General features: G+C 36.8%; 1 protein-coding gene across 1 annotated transcript in view; it reads right to left on the reverse strand.

Moving 5' to 3' along the window:
• Positions 1-19,280, reverse strand: part of FAM227B (family with sequence similarity 227 member B) — a 193,274-nt gene that overhangs the window by 14,646 nt on the left and 159,348 nt on the right. The window contains exon 13 of the mRNA XM_076004349.1: positions 15,774-15,936. Coding sequence (XP_075860464.1) covers positions 15,774-15,936 — 163 coding nt within the window. The remainder of the gene's footprint in view (positions 1-15,773; positions 15,937-19,280) is intronic.

The following is a 19,280-nucleotide window of genomic DNA, read 5'->3' on the forward strand; positions in this document are numbered from 1 at the left end:
AGGGTGCAAACTATGCCCACAATCTCCTCCTTTATATACCAGAATTCATTTAATTCTTAATCCTAACAACTAAATTCTTGAAATAACTTATTAGCAGGAAGTCCAAACTGATCTTAGAGCAGTTATCTTCTGCTTAATGTTTATCTTTGTCTACACTTAAAGTATTTTAATGTTAGATTTATATGAGTGTCAAACACCTACCCATACATAGCTATGCATCAAAAATTTTTTTAAAAAGTCATTATCACTAAGCACATGTGATTCTATAGGAGATAATATCACTGCTAGAATCTCACCCAGATTCTATATGCAATGGTATTATATGGAAAATAGGGTTAGAGTTTTAGTTTAATTATTTAAAATATTATTAGCAGAAGTTTTGTAGCATAGTCTAGAAAACCCTGGGAATCCAGAGCCACTGGAAATATTAACATATATTTAACTCAAAGCATCCATTCAACACCCTTGCCAGGACATTCACTAGGCACTGAGACTCAAAGATGAGTAAGATATGGTGTTTGCCTTTTAGGAATTGGTAGGGATGAGAAGTGACAACAGATTTTGTAGGAGTAGGAAACAGAAGACCTATAAAATATAGGCATCAAGACTATAAAAGCTTAGCAATCTGTGCTCTTGGGATGTCTCACATTGGGTTAGGGTGCTTCTCTATGCTTCTGTAGCATCCTATGTGTGGGATAGATTACTGATGAGGATAGACCCTGTCTTTGCTATTGAGTTGCTTAGCACACTCCTAGCAGTATCACTGCTGGTATGTAATAGGATATTTGGTGAGGTAAGCTGTAAATGTTTACCATTATTTGCCTACTGAACAAGGGTTCTTATTGGTATCTAGGTAGAGGTAAGTCATAGATTTCATTCTGAGAATCATAGACATCATCATAAAATTAATTATTGAAGTCAGGGAAGTATGATAACCTTCAATGAAAATTTCTATTAAAATGGTTAACATAGTTTTAGTGCTTCAAGTGATCAGCTTTAGTTATCTGAAAAATTATGGGCAACTGATAAGCAAGTTGATTCATAGAAATTCCAGCATTTATAGTTGTTGATTTATAGAGATTACAGCGTTTTTATAATTTATGTCTTTTAACAGAGACAGCTTCTAGGGTTGTTTGGAGTGACTAGCCATCCCCATTATTTCCATTTATCCCTCTACCCTCCACAAAGCTATTCCAAATAAACTCTGGGTTTGCTTTTCAAATACACGTTCAGGACAAGTTCCCTAGCCCCCTGCTTGTACCTGGATTGAATACCTAAGACAGAAAATCTGGAATCCCCAATTCCCTCAGATTTGAATATTAGTAAAAAAAACCAAAAAAAACAAAAACCCAGAGAACAGATTCATGCAAGGCATCTACCAGAAGAAGCCAATTTGATTTTTCAGTGAATAAATAGGACTTTAGCTCTAAGCTAGAATATGGTTTCTACTTTCGGAAATGTTGGAGCATCTTATAGAATCACTGGAGCTAGAGGCTGGTATTGACTTTTTTTTTTTTTTTTTTTTTTTTTTTGAGACAGAGTCTTGCTTTGTTGCCCAGGCTAGAGTGAGTGCCGTGGCGTCAGCCTAGCTCACAGCAACCTCAAACTCCTGGGCTCAAGCGATCCTTCTGTCTCAGCCTCCCAAGTAGCTGGGACTACAGGCATGAGCCACCATGCCCGGCTAATTTTTTCTATATATATTAGTTGGCCAATTAGTTTCTTTTCTATTTATAGTAGAGACGGGGTCTCGCTCTTGCTCAGGCTGGTTTCGAACTCCCGACCTCGAGCGATCCGCCCGCCTCGGCCTCCCAGAGAGCTAGGATTACAGGCGTGAGCCACCGCGCCCGGCCTGGTATTGACTTTTATGGGGCAAATGTGTAGTAACAGTGTAGGGTTTGTTTACTTTCTCCTTTGCCTGCCCACCTCCTAAGAGGAGCGATGGGCTTGGTGAACACAAAATTATTATCTAATCAACTTTTTATATTTGAGATATTGCTTTTCAGTGCCAAATTCTAAGTATTCAAAAAGTTTTGGCTATTCCAACTGATTTTATTAAAAAATAATATTTATAGCAAGAATATGTTTGCACCCAACATTTGGAGATCATTTGAACTATTTGAAAATGAAGTTTTTTTCTCTTATTTGAGAAGAATACCACATTTCTACTAAATTTTTAAATTTAAATTTAGCTTTACCACATTTCTACTAAATTTTTAAAAACCTAAGCTATTACTAAACTCTCCAGGATGAAAATTCCTCCTATCCCCCCACCTCCTTATTTTTCCATTGAACCATGTTTATAGTCTAAAATCCAAATTGTGGGTAAAAAAGTTGATACAACCCACTCCCCTGAAACCTGATTCCCTAAAGCAACTAAATTCTTCTATTTATTTCACTAGTTTTTAAATGTAAATAACAACTTGATGAATTGTGGTCTGTGTTTTGTGTATTTTATTAAAAGAAAAGAAAGAAAGAACCCTAACTACTACTTCAACTGAATCTACAAAATAAAAAGGACTGGATGTTATAATTTTTTAATCATCTCTGGCTCAAGGTGGCTGAAAATGCTTACAATACACATATTCACCTATATAAAACAAAACCCCTTTGTTCATCAAGTTCTTATAAAAATTATTATTTTAATTTTAATGTTTAAACACATCCTCTACTCTTAATTGGCAGAGTTTGTGAAAGGAAGAAACTTGGCAACCTACTCATCAGGTTTAGCATAACTTCAAGTAAAAGTCATCTAAAAATAAAATGTCCTTCCTCTTTTGTAAGAGTGAAGTTTAAATACTTGCTGTATCCTTTATTTTACTATGGTTGCATAATATTTTAATGCTTATAAAGTACTCTATTAAATAAGTTTTAAATATATTTTTAAAAATGTAAAATCTGGTTCTTTATGGAATCCCTGGGAGCCAAGTAGGAGACTCATAAAGCAATTTTAGGTGATTGATATGTTAGCATCAAGGAGAATTAAGTAAAGGGATCCATGGATCAGAAATATTCTAACTGTAAAAAGGCAATCACAGACTTTTATACAGAACTAGGTTACTTAAAATCTTACCTCAGAACTTGTACAGAGAGCAGCAAGCTTTTTTCTATGAGTTGAAGCCATGCTATGCTACATAAGCAAAAAAATCAGCATGATTCTGAAAGTAGTCTTTCTTTGAGCAAAAACAAACAAAACACAAAATAAAACTAAAATAGAATGAGAAGGAAAAATCTAACCAAAAAAAAAAAAAAGCAAAACAAGAGAGGAGAATTTAGAACTTAGATGGGAAATTAACTTTGTTGGTAACTTTGTTGGATGGATGAATAAAGAGTAAATGAAAACAGTAATATGTAATCTCTTAAACCCTTAAACTTCTAAAATTAGAAGACTGCAAGTAGCAGGGCAAAAGGAAGTCCTATATATCTTGGCTGTCTGATATTTCAAGGTGACATCTCAAGTTCTGTAAAATAGGTTAAATTTTTCTTTTTACTCAAGATAGTGCTGTCCATAGAATTTTCTGTGATAATGGAAGTGTTTTATATCTGCACTGTCCAATAGTCACATATGGCTAATGAACACTTAAAATATGGCCAGTGTGACTAATGAACTGAATTTCTACTCATACTTAATTTTATTAATTTAAATTTAAATTTAAATAGCCACACATGGCTGGTGGCTACCATATTGGACAGTGCCACTCTAGAATGATGTTAAACATGATAAATACCTAACAGTGTAGACATATTTACATTTATTTAAATCTTACTTTTAATAGTCTATATTACCATTTTATGTAATGTTGTGAAAGTTATCATTGATTGGATCACACACTCATCTTGGTTTCCTAAATTCTCTATTCTAAACTGTTAAGTTCTTACTTGGAGATACTATCAAGGTTATAATAGTGACAAAAAATAATGGGCTAGTTCCACAAAACTCAGCTTAAAAGTAAGAACAAATGGGTCATCTCTTAAAATAATCTATTTTCAGAATCTGCATGAGGGTGTTGTGACTTGCCTTTTCCATAGTCCAGTTTTTGATGTTGGTGGGTCTTTCCTGTACCATTTGCCTTTTATAACCTCTAAAACTCAGGCAGCTTTTATTTGCTCCAGGGTAAATATATCTTTTCCTTTCCTAACAGTGTTTTCTGGGATATGGGAGCCAAAGACCCAGTGAGCTGGTCCCTTATTGTAGCCCCTAGTGGTTATCAAAACTGACACTGACAGGTGCTTTTTTGCCTCAGTGCATTTCCATGCTTCTGACTTGTTTCTTTGTCTCCAGGTCCCAATCCTACTCCTCTTCTCTCTGTCTCACCCTTCTGGTAGAATTTCCCCAGGTCATCTTGATACTAGCTTATTTAGACAAATATGATCACACGGAATTGTAGCAAAAAAGCAGACTCCCATTGGGTGCTAGTTCTGTGGAGAAAGGCAAACTGGTGACCGCCCTTTCCATTTTCTTCTAGACTAAACTTCTATTCATAATACCCCAGCACAATCCGCTAAGCACTTCATTTATGTTTCAAATGTTGTTCCTAATGCATCCAAACAAGCAAAAATTTATATCCATTTTCCTGTAGATTCTTAGGTATTTCTAGGCAAGGAAGTGTGTTTCCTGAGATCTTTGCAGGTGTCACCTTTCTTAAAGGCCACTAAACTGCAGCATTTAGACATTGAGGAGAAGGGAACAGAAATTGATTAGGTAACCATGGCAGGAAGTCACAAAAAAGGCTGTATATTGGGTGGAGCTGACAAATTTGTGGACAAGGTAAAACATTAGACATTGAATTACCTGAAGTCACAGATTTTAGTCCTATCCTTAGCACATAGCATATTACCCAGCACATAGTAGGTTTTCTACAAATATTTGTTAATGAATCACGAGAAACAACTTTGAATCTGTACCCAGGTAATGAAGGCATATGCAGGTAATGGGGCAGAATCAGACACTTAGTAAGCAGGATTTGAAGTATCTGGAAAATAATTAGAGTAGACAATAGGTATACAACACAAAATGAGGATTGTGGCAGAAGGGGAAAGCCCAGGCAAGGGCTAAAGGTAGAGAAACACGAGAGTGAATAGGTGCAAAGGAGTGATTGCTGATAGATGCATACTAATCCACTGCATGAAACAGGTTTCTTCACATTTCCCCTTAAAAGTATGTATCACTGAGCACTTTATATGCTGCACAGTTCTTTCAGGGACCATGTTGAGCAGTGCAAAATCTGCCCAGCCATAATCTATGCTTCCGGCTCTATGATAACTGCATTTTTCTCAATATCTCCTTCCTCTTACTTAGAAATTATCTATTGTACAGATAATTTTTTGTTAGCCTTCTTTGCAACTATTTGAATTCATGTAGTAAAGAAATAAGAACTGCATAGGCATAGTGTGTTGTGATTATACACTGTGGTTCTGCACAAATACAAGATTTTGAGTTTGAAATGTCTTCTAAACAACACAAACATGACTACAAGCTATGGGATTGTTAGTTTAATTCAATACTTAATCATTCCTTCTTGTAGATAATTTTAAAGTGTTTAGCAAGACTGAACTCTAGAAGATATGGAAAGCCATCTGGCCAATTGTGCCCAAATTCTGGAGCAGATAATTCCATTCATGGTAGCCAATGAGATCTTACCATAGAACAATGTTGAATTATTTTTTAAAACAATGTAATTCCCATACATATTTTTGTGCTTCCATTTAATTGACTATTGGAAATCTAGAATAAAAGTAGTAAGCAATAAATGGATTGTTTTCTCTGTAATGGTGAGAATGGAAACCAACACATAGTCCTTGCTCTTGTGTTAAATATACTGAGAACAAACGCAGTATCCCAAGTAGAGTTTTCTGGGAAGTAGGCTTAGAGATGGAGATCAACATGTAGGAGGTTTATTAGAGAGTGCTCCTGGAATCAACACCTGTGGTTGGTTGCAAGGGAAGGAAGTAACATTAGGCAGAGCAAAGAGTTGTACTGTGATAACAGTCTCAATGGAAGCCTCAGTTAACCCAAAAGGGAGTTTTGAAGCTAGGATGGCCCTTCAGAATTGTTCTGAGTTGGGAAAAAGGGGTCAGATCTTTATGACATTAGTCAATGGATATGAGCTGCCTTAGAAAGGGAGCATGGTTCAGTTATCTACTGCTGTATAACATGCAACCTCAATCTTAGTGACATAAACTTACTACCATTTAGTGTTATTATCTCTAGTTCTGGGTATTGACTAAGTTCAGCTAGGTGGTTCTTAGTTGAGGGTATATCATGTAGTTTAGGTCAGATGGTGGCTGGGACTGGTATCATCTCAAAGGCCTTCTCATTCATGTGTTTGGTGGTTGGTTGGCTGTGGCTCAACCTCAGGAGTGGCTGCTAGCTGGAACATGACCTCTCTATGTGGTTTGAACTTCCTAGTGATATAGTAGCTATTTCTAAGAGAAAGCATCCCAAGGGCAAAAGTGAAACAAGCAGAAGCTGTAAAGCCTTTTATGCCTTAGCCTCAGAAGTCACAAATTCGCACTCTTTTGGTTGAGCAAGTTTCAAAGGGCTGTCTGAATTCAAGGGCACTGAACACTGATGCTATGTCTTTCTTGATGGGAGAAGTGGTGAGGTCACATTGTAACAAGATCATGTGGGAAGGACAATATCATTATGGCCACTTTAAAAAAATATAATCTGTCATAGGACATGACCTTGGATGAGTCCACTATCAGCTGAGGAGATCCTTGTAGAGTATTGGTAGCTGAGGGCTTTCTGCTATCAGTATCCCCCAAGAGCTGAAGAATATGTCTTTTATTCTTCTTCATCTAGACATTCAGAGGATCTACCATACTTATTTTCCCATTCCTTTTTAAAAAATTGGGGACCATGCATACTTTTTTGTCTTTATGTTTAACAATGCTAAGAATAAGCAAAAATAACCTAGCTATTCACTTCAGAAAACGCTTTTCCCTAGAAGTCTGTGAACAAACTAAAATAGCTTGCTCATCAAAGTTCACTTTAAAACCCTTGCTTCACTTGGCCCACTATCCAAAATTATAATATCATAAACTCTACTCAACAGCAAGTATTTCCCTGCCTTTCAAGGCCTGCTTCAAATCCACCTAACTCAGGCTCTAAAACCCTATAAATATCCTTTCAGAATTTCTCCATTTTCAGACACTCCTAAAGCTCTGTTAATTAAGTTGGTGTTCATCCTCACCACAAGAAGTCTATTGAACTTAGCTTTGCTTAGTCAACAGGCTATTCTGGTGGTCTTTTAGGGGAATCAACAGCTGACAATGGGAAAAACAGTGTCTAAGCATTCTTTTTTTTTAGTGTTGACTCAGAAGAACCTGGTTCTACAGTGAGTTGACAAAATGATACCGACATCATTTCAGGGAAAAATTGAACCAGTTACCAATTCAGCCACTTATGGTATGGAAAGTAAATTCCTCCAACAGAATCATAAATTCTCACGGTTCCAAGAGACTTAAATTTATCTAGTCCAGTCCATCTGCTTGATCTGGGTGGAGAAGAGGCTTAAATTTGGGTTCCAATTAGAGTAATTTTTTTTCCTGTACTGATGAAGAGGGCCCTTCAGTGCAAGCAGGAGTTTTAGGTTTCTTCTCTGCTTCCTCATCTTCCCTCTTCATTCTCTTCTTTTCTCCAGTCTGGTATCACTGTGTCCCTGTTTTTCCTCTTTTCAGACAATTAGAGGAAATATCAGTTCACCATCACATTTTGGCAGAGGGAGTCTTTTATCGCTGTGTTACCACAGGGTTTTCAGGGCTATGTGTTTTGAACACAAATGTATTTTCAAAAGGCCTCACATTCCAGCAGGCTAACATCTGGTTTCCATTATCTGAAAAGTCTCGTTAATAGATAATATTATTATGACGTTCACACCCTGATTTTTGAAGTCGACGGAAAGTGAGGGTTAATTTTTTTTTATATAAAATCTCATAAATAATGGAGCAAACTTTCTAGCTGTGTAGGCTTTTCTATTTACTTCCCCTTAGTAATTTTTTGGAGGAATAAGGGAAAAAAGTATTTAATCTTATATATATTGGAAAAATAACTAGATGGGAGGGTTCTGGACTAGACATTTGTTCAGATATTCATCTTTCAGCCAATTTATCTTTTTAAAATGTGATTGTATTACCAGGTCCTTAGTGTATATTAATTAACTAGTTACTGACTTGAAATGAATAATACAATTGATAGTAACTTTATTAACAACTTACAAGTTGTTCATATATTAGTTAGTGGGAAAACACCTATGTATGCATGTGTGATGAAGACTATTGGAAATCTTTACATAAATAAAAGTGAAAAGAAGTTGCACATGGCTCTAAAGAGATTCTGCTGGACCCTTAATATATAAAGATGGAATGTCATACAGAGCTGGTGATACTTATGCAGTCTCAGAGTTTCTTCCTTTTCTTTTCTATTTTTCACTGTTGACTATTTGCTTCTCCCACATCACAGATAATTCACAACAGATGATTTCTTTGTACAGCTTTTATTTTTATGCTGTGATAATTGTTGACATATCCCACATTATTTTCAATTGTAGAGCTTAAATAATCCATTTCTGGACAGTATTTACATGTTAAAAAGGTTTGTATATGTGTGTGTGATGGTGGGAGTATGTGTTTATAGTAACATAATGCACTCATTATGAGAATGCATTGAGTTCAGATTTTTCTAAACTACAACAAAAATGTGAATGTTTAAAACTCACATTAGAAATACAGATACATTCTATAGACTTTTCTTTTTAACAGGACTAATAAAGATTATTAGTCCAACACTTTGTTCCTGTGTTTTCAATTTTTTAAAATAATTTGTGTTTCACATGTTAAAAAATTATTATATTTTGGGGTATTCTTTTGTTAGCTTATTCTCAACACATAAAGGGCTTGAGATGGTTTACAAAAACACAATGTGTGAAGGGAGAATTAGGAACTCTAAATACATTTTGCACAAGATTCTGCATAGTTTAAAGATGCACTATACATTCAGCCCTGAGTCCCAGAAGTCAAAGTTTTTCCTCCTATTTTACTCCTAACCTTAATGCTAAGTGATCTAGTTTTTAAAAATAAATTGAAAGATCATTCATAAAAATTATATTCAAATATTATACTAATAATGATTTAATGTACATTAACTAGCAAATATGTTTATTTTCCTTATAAATGTACATTAAAAATCATGTTAAAAGACATAAGCATTCCTGTGATGTACAATTACATTGACTCCCTCTCTCCTTCTCCATATGTATCTCCAGTCTGCTCCATGTTTACATGTGATTTAACACAGGACTAACTGTAAAAATTTCAAGTAACTATTTATCCTCAAATATAAGGAGCATTATCATAGCATCCCTTCATTTTTTGTCCTCTGTTCACTGCCTCTTACCACCCTTCCCCCAAGTCATAATTGTGATTATCCTTAAAAGCCTAGAGTATGTTTTTATCTTCTTCTGGAGCTACACATTCCTCTATGGTAAATGGTAAAAAATTAAGTACCAGAATGTTTAAGTGTGTGGGAGCTGAAACTAGTCTGCCAATGGTAGATTCCAAGTGCTATTATTCTTCCCTCTAGTGTCTTCAGGCAACTTACCTAACTTTCCTATGCCTCAATTTCCTTATCTGTAAAATTGGAACAATAATAGTATCTATCTCAGAAGTTTTCATGAGAATAAAATGAATTGGTAAATGCAAACTTAAAATAGGACCTGGTACACAGTAACTGTTCAATAAAATTTTAAAAACATCTTGTTAATGATGACTTCAAAGATTAACTTTGTAACAATGACTCCAAAATTTATATCTCTATCCCTGTCATCTAGTTTTCTTCATTTTAACTGTAATGCCAAGTTTTGTTGAAAAATAAAAAGAAATTTGGTCTTATCTTTATACAAAACCATGCTCTCCCCCCTCATCATACATTTATTTAATATTTATTGTGTGCTAGATACTTTTTTCAGGTGTCAGGGCTACAGATGCAAATAATTCTTTATTCCCTATTGGGTGAGAAAAACAAGTAAACATATAGTTACACTACAGTGTGATAGGCAGTTGGGGCTATAGAAGTATCGAAGAGAGTCATCCAAATCAGACTTTTACCCATTTTATTGGTTACCTACTGATGCATAGAAAAATTCTCCAAAACTTAGCAGCTTAATCCAGCAAACATTTATTATTACATGGGCTTCATAGGCCAAGAATCTGGGCACAGCTTAGTTGAATCCTTCTGGTTCAAGGTTTTTTGCAGGCCACAGTCAAGGGGTGGGCAGGAGATGAAGTCATCTCAAGGCTCAATTGAGGAAGGATCTGCTTTCAAGCTCACTCTGATTGTGGTTTGCAAGATTCATTTCCTCACAGGCCATTGGACTAAGGGTCTCAGTTTCTCTCTGGTTATTGGCTGAAGGCCATTCTTACTTCCTTACCATGTGAGCTTTTTTTGCTCACAACATGGCCACTGGCTTATCCCAGAGAGTTCTGGGACAGTGAGCAAGAAAAGGGAAGCAGGACATGTCAGTCTTTTTGTAACCAAATCTCAAAAGTGATAGCCAATTATCTTTGCCATAATTTATTTGTTAGAAGCAAGTCATGGATTCAACCCACAGAGGGGATCATTGGGGGCTGTCTCAGAGTGCCTACCTCAAATATGATGAATTATTATTTTTTGTATGATTTATCTCCTTCTGTGCCATCTCTATTTTCTCCCAGTCCCTCACTCTGTGGAGATGCACTTATTGTTGCTCCATTTCAAGGAAACCATACAACTCCAACGAGTCCAGAGAAAAATAATAAAAATGTTCTATATGCTGAGTAGCTTCAAATGAGTAATATAGAGATAAATTCAATGATCACAGTCTTCACAGGTGAGAGACAAGATGGCTGACCACAGACACCAGCTGCCAGATTGTCTCAGAAAGAAGGAACAGTTTTAGATCGGTGGTCCCCAACCCTCAGTTCATGGACCAATACCAGTCTGTGGCCTGTTAGGGACCAGGCCGCAGATCTCTGCTGCAACACCCATCTGTGGAAAAATTGTCTTCCATGAAACTTAAGAAAGGGGCAGACAGGGGCAAGGGTGGCACAGAGCAGGAGGTGAGTGGTGGGTGACTGAGCAAAGATTCATCTGAATTCATAGCTGTTCCCCATTACTCACATCACCACCTGAGCTCCGCCTCTGCCCCCACTTCCATGGAAAAATTGTCTTTCATGAAACCAGTCCCTGGTGCCCAAATGGTTGGGTACCACTGTTTTAGATGAAAAAGAAAAAACATAAACAGACATATATAGGGTGTAATTCCAAGGGAAAAGTGCCAAAACCTACAAGAGATTCCACAGCAAGAAGTTGAGGAGCAGAACAAGAAGAAGCAGAGGTCAACCCCCAATGCTTGGAGTCCAGTGAAAAGGGCAGATGGAGTGGTTTGTTCCTCCCTCCCTCCTTCACATCTCTGGCAGTCAGCAGGCTCCCAAGCTGCTGGAGAGCCTTTCTACCCTCATAAGCCCCAAAGCTACTGCCACCAGTGAACTGGGAGTTTCTTGGAGACAAAGCACCAGGCTGCCAGCCCCCTTAGGAAGCTTGCCTGTCACCACAGACCCAAGCTGAGGTGTGGCAGGCACAATATTGCTTCTCCACCCACTGGGTGCCTTTGTCCTCCCCACAGGGCTTCAGCTCTTCAGTTTTCATCTTGCTTATTTTCACCCAAACATTTCCCAACCCTGGTCAAGACTGTGGGAGCATAGGGGGCCTGTCCGTCCCGGGGATCTGCGTGACCCCAGAGCCTGGATATTCCAGGCAGGCTGCCTCCTGGAGAGAGTGACAGAGACGACCAGAGTGCTAGCTTTCCTCCATTCAGACTCTTTCCCTCTCCTTCCCCTACCCTGCCCATGACTACCAAGAGAGATGCTTGAGCTGGGGCTCTCAGGAGCTGCTGTTTCCCCTCTGTTGGGGCTTCCACAAAGAGTGGGGCTCAACCCTTTCCTCTTAACAACCTTCAGAGGACTAAGGGGTGCTTGGACTGTGAGCTCCCTGCTCACTGGCCCTTCCTGATGCTGCTTGCCGAGCTGCTCTATTAGAGCAAGGCATACCCCGAAGCTGAGGGACATCAAACCTACTTGAGCACCCTATAGGCAACTCAGGACCAGCACGTTTCTCCCTGGCATGGTCAGAGATTGATCTTTGAGGACTCAGAGACAGGCCGGCAGGCCAGAACCCATACCTGCAGGACTTGATCATGTTGCTTGGGGGCACAGAGTGGAGATTTGTGAACTAATCTTGGGAGGCGAGGGAGCCTGCATGGGCAGAATTGAAAAGAGAGCGCAGTGTGTGCCCCAGCCACAGTGCATTTGCAGAGCACCCCTCCCCCAACAGGAAGGTGGTGCCCTCAGCCCAAGGCAGGATCTTAGATAGGAAGCTCCCAGCCTGCAGCACCATTGCTGGGAAGCTCAGCTAGTTTTAGCTCCTGTCTGCTAGCAGATGCTGGAGGGAGACCATGGAGCAGGGGAGTGGGTAAAAGAGCAAAACCCACCCCTACCAGCCAGATTGTGACTCTCAAATGGCCCCACCCCCACAAGCAGATTTTCTGGCTGGGTGGGGCCCCTTCAGTTCCTCCCTGGGCACGTTCCCCAGAAGCCTGGGAGCAGAATTTTGACCCCTACTGAAACAGCTACCTGATCAGCTTTTGTGGAGACTGAGGGCAGGCTCAACCAACCCAGCTCTGCCCAGCCTCACTCTCCCACCTGCCTCTGCTGTCTTGGAGAATAAGGACTCACCTGGAAGTTCCAGGGCTCCACCCACCACTGAGGGCATTCAAGTGCTTCTCCTGAGGGGCTAGAGCTGGTCACAGGTCCCCAAAACAACACTGCAGCTTGTTCCATCAAGTGCCACCTACCCACGGGGAGGCCAATTTGCATGCCATTTATAGCATTTATTGACTTAAGCATACAGGGTGTGGTTGATTCTTACCCACAAGCACCACCTACTGTCTCAGAGATCATATGGAGCATGCCAATATAATTCACATGGCTAAGAAGAACACAGGGCTTGGGAAAGATAAAGGATTTCAAAGACCTCCAGCCTCTCTCATCACAGAGAGACAAAGAATCTGCCCACACACATAGCTCACCACTGGTACAGCCTACAAACAGCTAGCAACTGAGAAAACCACCAACTAAGGATATCTATAACCAAGGTATCCATCCAGATCCTAGATCACCATCAAAGCACTGACAACCAAAGCCAAAGGTTCTTACCTTAAATATGCTACAGACACAACCTTACTGGTGGGAGGGGGGCGGAGAAGCCCCATCTTAACAGAAGAAGGGTGGAGGGGAGGGGTGAAAACCTACCTAACAGGTATAATGAACACTATTCAGGTAAAAGGCACACTAAAAGTCCTGATTTAAGCATTATAACAGGTATCCATGTAACAAAAACATTTGTATCCCCTTAATATTTTGAAATAAAAAATATGTATGGGGGAATTCAACATATGCTTTGAAAAACTGTCCAGTGCTGATGAAAGTGAAACATCATTATCAATATCATTTTGTTCATTAAGTCTGAAAACATTTTTGCTTATCAGTGGTATTATATTTTATAAACTCTGAAAGCATCATGGAAAGATCCATTACTTTCCAAAGGTTGATTTCTTTCCAATTTTAACGGGATGAAATGTTCTCCTAAAATGTTTCATGCTTTATATCTACATATCCTCCCTTTCCTGCCCCCACACATACTCACACTCTCCTACATTCTCAGTAAACTGGTGGTATAAATCCTTGCACAGCTTTTGGACAAACTCATGCCCATCACAAATGCAAACACAATCACATACTGACATTTTTATAATCACAATAAAAAATAGTTTAAAATAAAAGTAATTTTTAGCTGTTGTTTCCCGTTCAAAAAAAGAGAGAAATGAATATATAAAAATTAAAAAAATAAAAGTAATCTACTGTGAAAGGTTTTAGCTAGTTTTTGAATTGACTTTTAAACATTTAAAAAATTTTGTTTTGGACATAATCCAAGGTTGATGAGAGTTCTTGCATCACTACTTAAGTTATAAGTCTGAGCACTTGCCCTGTAGTCTGATTTAGCCCTATAATTTGCCTCTCTCTTTGTAGTCCAGGGCTGTCCAAGTTAAGTCCATGTGCTTGTGGTCAATGAAGCTCTGGAGGTTGACTTGACTGAAATATGGGAGAAGAAGTGTCCTGGGAAGGCTACCGAGAATCTCCTAGAGCTGTGGTCTCTATACTTTTTTGATCATGTATCCCATGAGTAAAAGGTATTTGAGTAAACCCCCATATAGATATAATCTTAAATTCCATATAAATTTATATTTATATTAAAACATAAAATATATACGTCAATCTGTATCACTATATTATGTCTATTATAAAATATATGCAATATATAAATAGAAAAGAGTGAGATAAAATAAAAATATTTTAAAAACAAAATTCAACTTATTTTATTTATTAATGGTACATAAAACCTTTTTGTTATCAAATTATAGAGATTTGTACTGATATTCTGCAGAGTTGGTTTTTAAATGCCTTGCTAATTAAACCAGCATCATATTACCATTAGCTAATATTGAAATGTAAAGCACATACTTAGGGTTTCATCCATTGTTTATAATCATAATGTATATCATATTTCAAGTAGTCTTTTTGAAAATTTTTATTTTTATTTTTTTGACCTACATTTCTGGCAGAACTGATTTAGTTACCATTGATTTCATTTTTAGCATGGCTATAAAGGATCTCCTTCAGGGAGTAGGAGAAATATTACTTTGCCATTTTTTGTTGTTTAAAATTTATTCTTGTATTATATTAATAAATATTATCATCAATCCACAGTTTCTTTTCAGGAGTCTTTTTAGGCTATTGATCCATTAGTGAGTGTTAATTTAGTTAAGACTGGATGATATAATATATAAATCTGCTTAACTACCAAAATAAAACAGTAATATGTTATGATATTTCAAAAACAACACAAGTACAAAGATCTCATCATTCTCATTCTACACAGCCAGGGTGTGCACTGAAATATCAGCTGAGTGAGGGTGCCTGTTTATTAAATATTAGTAAAGTATAACTTATATTTTATTTTTAGGATAGAAATAGATATAAAAAAAAGTCTTAATGTTTTATTCTACACCCATCATTATATACACTCTAATATGAGATCACTGTACTATTAATAGATGCCTTTTGGGCTCATCTGAGTCCCCAGTGAGGCCTGGGCCAAAAAGGGTTATACAGAGGTGGGACAGGGGTATAAGTAGATAGAACTCAGGGATCCCACCCCTGCTTCAACCAAATAGCTCCAATTTCATTTGTTTTTTATTTTATACATTGAGCTTTCTGATAATTTTTATTTGAACAAAGAATTCCACAGTTAAAACATGTTTGGAACTCTACTTGGAGAAGCTTAGAAGCCCATGTCCCACAGTCTGACAAATGGTTAAAACTTAACACTGAATAGTAAAGTTGCAAAGATAGCCTTTTATCAGAGAGCTAAGTACACCAGTTTTTAAAGTTCCATGGTTTTACAGTGGTTTTATTTTTCTTAAATGCAAAATCACAGCCTTACATCTAAAAGAGAAAATACTTCAGCCAAACATGATACAAAACTTTTGAGCATGAGTAAATGCTAAATAAAGGCATTGATTTAAAAAACACAATCAATTTTTTTCTTAATTAAGACATTTAGTAAAATGTTTTCAGTATTTTCAAAGCAAATCATATTAAAACAAAGCTTAAAAAAGGATATGGTTCTTGGAGTATTTCAGTTAGTTTAATCTTGGTTTGTCTATGGATTTTGGGAATACCACCTGTCACATGCATTTTGAGATAATATAAAATCAGTGGACTCTGACCTCCAAAATGGAAGAGAACACGATAAAACTCTGGACCAAAGCTACTATAATGGGACTGTAAGAGGAAGAAAAGAATCAAGTCAATTATTACTTTTAGGTTTTTAAAGAACTATGAATAAAATATAACTGTATAATAAGTATAAATAAAAATTACTATTTGCTATATTAAAATAAATAAAAGAAAATTTCACAAAGCATCTTAAATGAATTTACTAAGGTACGAGTCTATGAGTATGTGTAATAAGGCTCTTCTTGACTTTTGATTTATCATCAAGCTTGAATATTCAAATAACCTCAATAGAGATTAGTCTGAAGAAAAGAAAGAAAAAAGAATGAAGAAAATGAACAGAGCCAGGAAAAGTCCCAGAAAAAAATATAAAGAAATAATCGCTGAAATTTTCCAAATTTTATGGAAAACACATCCAAGAAACTCAACAAACTCTAAGTAAAAAAAATTCATATGTACACACCTCATAGACACAATATTTAAAGACAAAGACAAAAAGAAAACCTCAAAAGCAGCAAGAGAAAAACAACTCATCCCATATAAGGGAAACTCAATAAGATTAACAGCTGAATTTCTATCATAACAAAGGAGACCAGAAGGCAGTGGGGTAACATAGTCAAAGTGCGGATGGAAAAAAATTGTTGACCAGGAGCTCTAGGTCAAGAAAACAACAACTCTAAATGTAATAACTACTAATATTTTAAGTCTTTCCTCAGTCTTTGTAATGCCAAGATGCTTATTATTGATTTAACTTCCTGTGGGGAAATAAGATTTTATTTTCATTTGCTTTTCTTGATAAATAAAGTTCTTCTGGATTTATTTTGCTTATGGTCACTTTTTCATTCTACAGGTTTTAACAAATAATATGTTTTACAGAATTCCTAGCTGCTACAGAATTATTTGAAATCATGGGACTACCATAATCAAACAATTTTTTGATGGTGAAAACTTAATGTCAATATCAGACATATTTTCCATGGTGTAAATCACTTCCTTCATCTTAATCTTCCATGGTAATTCACATTGGGTTATACATAGCCTAATCTTTAAAATGTATGCAAAAGAGCCCAAGCAGAGTTTAGCAAAAAAAAAAAATTGCCTGACTAAATAGATGTTTTGTGACCCTTTTCTTGTTTCTGCCTTAGTTAATATAAGATAAATATTTTATCCTACCAAAGTTTGAGATAAAGCCATTTCTGTTATTTTTCTACAGTTATCAGTTATTAAATTAGGAAAACCATAGTTCATAGTTCCTTCTTCCTCTATGAGAATCTGTGAGGTTTTTTTTTTTGAGACAAAGTCCTCTCTGTCACCTGGGCCAGAGTGCATTGGTGTCATCGTAGCTCACTACAACCTTAAACTGCTGGGCTCAAGCAATTCTCCTGCGTCAGCCTCCCAAGTAGCTGGGACTATAGGTGCCTGCCACTATGCCCAGCTAATTTTTTCTTTTCTTTCTTTCTTTTTTGTAGAGATGGGGTCTTGCTCCTGTTCAGGATGGTCTCAAACTCCTGGTCTCAAGCAGGGGTCCAAATCCTCCCACCTCATCCTCCCAGAGTGCTAGGATTACAGACATGAGCCATTGCACTGGGCTTAAGGGTAGTTCAACTAGACAAGAGCTGAACTAGGTATTAAATGCAAATCCAGTGTTTTGTGGAGACTTAGCCTTTTATTAAATGCTTTACAGTAGAAAGTTCCAAGTTACCCACAGACCTCTTTAGGCCACTCCAAATAGCCTAAAAAATCAACAGAAGCCCCATTGCTTTCATTCATTCTACAACAGATAATGGCAGAAATTTGTCAGAGCACTTTAGGATTCCATAAAATAAGACTTTTATAAGTCAAAAGTCAATTTAACACAAAATTTGAATCAAACCCGTAAACTTTGCAATAATCACAAGGGATGAACTAGATAGTCCAAGGAGTGGTTTTGATGCCCAAATTTTTCTGTTAATTTATTAAGGGATAATTGCTGACAATGATTAGAGAGCTAAACTTTGATTTTTGAGACTTGAATATGGGTTCTGCCAATGCTCATATCCAAAGTCACTGTCAGAGATAGAGAATGCACAGGAACCCATTCAACATTTGGAAAATTTTGGTGCTTAGAAAATCCTTCTTTATGTTGAGCTGAAATCTATCTCACTATAGTTTTCACTTATTGATAAATGTTATACTTTTTTTTGAGCCACAATGAAAAAGCCTAATTCTGCTTTCCAACAGTAGCTCTCTATATATTGAAAACAGTTATTATGGCCTCCAGAGTCTTTTCCTTTCCAGAAGAAATGCCTTTAAATATTTAGTTTAATATTTAAATATTATAAATATTAAATTAATATAATTTATAATAATTATAGATTAATACTATTATAAATTTTGATCATTGCTCAAGCAATATAGTTTCAGAGCCCTTCACTATCCTGATTACTTTCTGTTTAAAACACTTCCATTTGTCTAAACCCTGTTTACAATGCAAGTTTATGAAAATAGACATACTACACCAATTATTATCTAATTATATGTTATGGCCTGAATGTTTGTGTCCCCCTCAAAGTCCTGTGTTGAAGCCCTGACCCTTAATGTGATGGTGTTTTGAGGTGGGCCTTGGGGAAGTAATTACGTTTAGAGGAGGTCATCAGTGATGGTATTAGTGTCCTTTTTAAGAAGAAGAAGAGACCAGAGCTTGCTCTCTCTGCCATGTGAGGACATAATAAGAAGGAGGCCATCTGTAAGTCAAGAGAATCTTCACAAGGAAACCAAATTGGTTGACTCCTTGGTCTTGGAGTTCCATCCTCCACTACTGTGAAAGATAATTTCCTGTCATTTAAGCTACCTAGACTATGGTGTTTTTTTTTGTTTGTTGCTGTCTTTTTTTAATGGTGGCCAAGCTAAAACATTGGGACAAGGCCAATAATGCAGCAATATTGTGTACTACTACAGATGTATTTTCAATTGGCTTTCTATCTTTTAACAGTGTCTTCTGAAAAAGGTTGTTTAGTCAGTTACAAATCCATTTATCCATATTTCATCAACTAAACAAAGTAAACAAAGCAAAAGAGACTATTTTTAGTGCTTGCTAAAGATCAAATATACAATTTTTATTATACATCCCCGATTTCTAAATCTAGCAATCTTGCCCCAAAGGGAAATGGTGACATTGTCATCGACTAAAAATTCATGCCTACAGATCACCAGTTTCTATCCTAAGTACCTACAGACCATCCTTTGTAGCACTGTGAAGGTTGGGATAAGTTAGGAAGAGATTTTATAAAACTGGATTATTAAAGGCCAAGAAACACATAAATACTGAGTTTTAGAAATTGGCTTTTATATATAGGCATAATTTCTGATTTTAAATAATGATTAAAACTTGATTAATTTAGATAAAATTTTTA

This window comes from Microcebus murinus, chromosome 6, assembly GCF_040939455.1.
Source record: "Microcebus murinus isolate Inina chromosome 6, M.murinus_Inina_mat1.0, whole genome shotgun sequence".
In the NCBI taxonomy this organism is placed as follows: Eukaryota; Metazoa; Chordata; class Mammalia; order Primates; family Cheirogaleidae; genus Microcebus; species Microcebus murinus.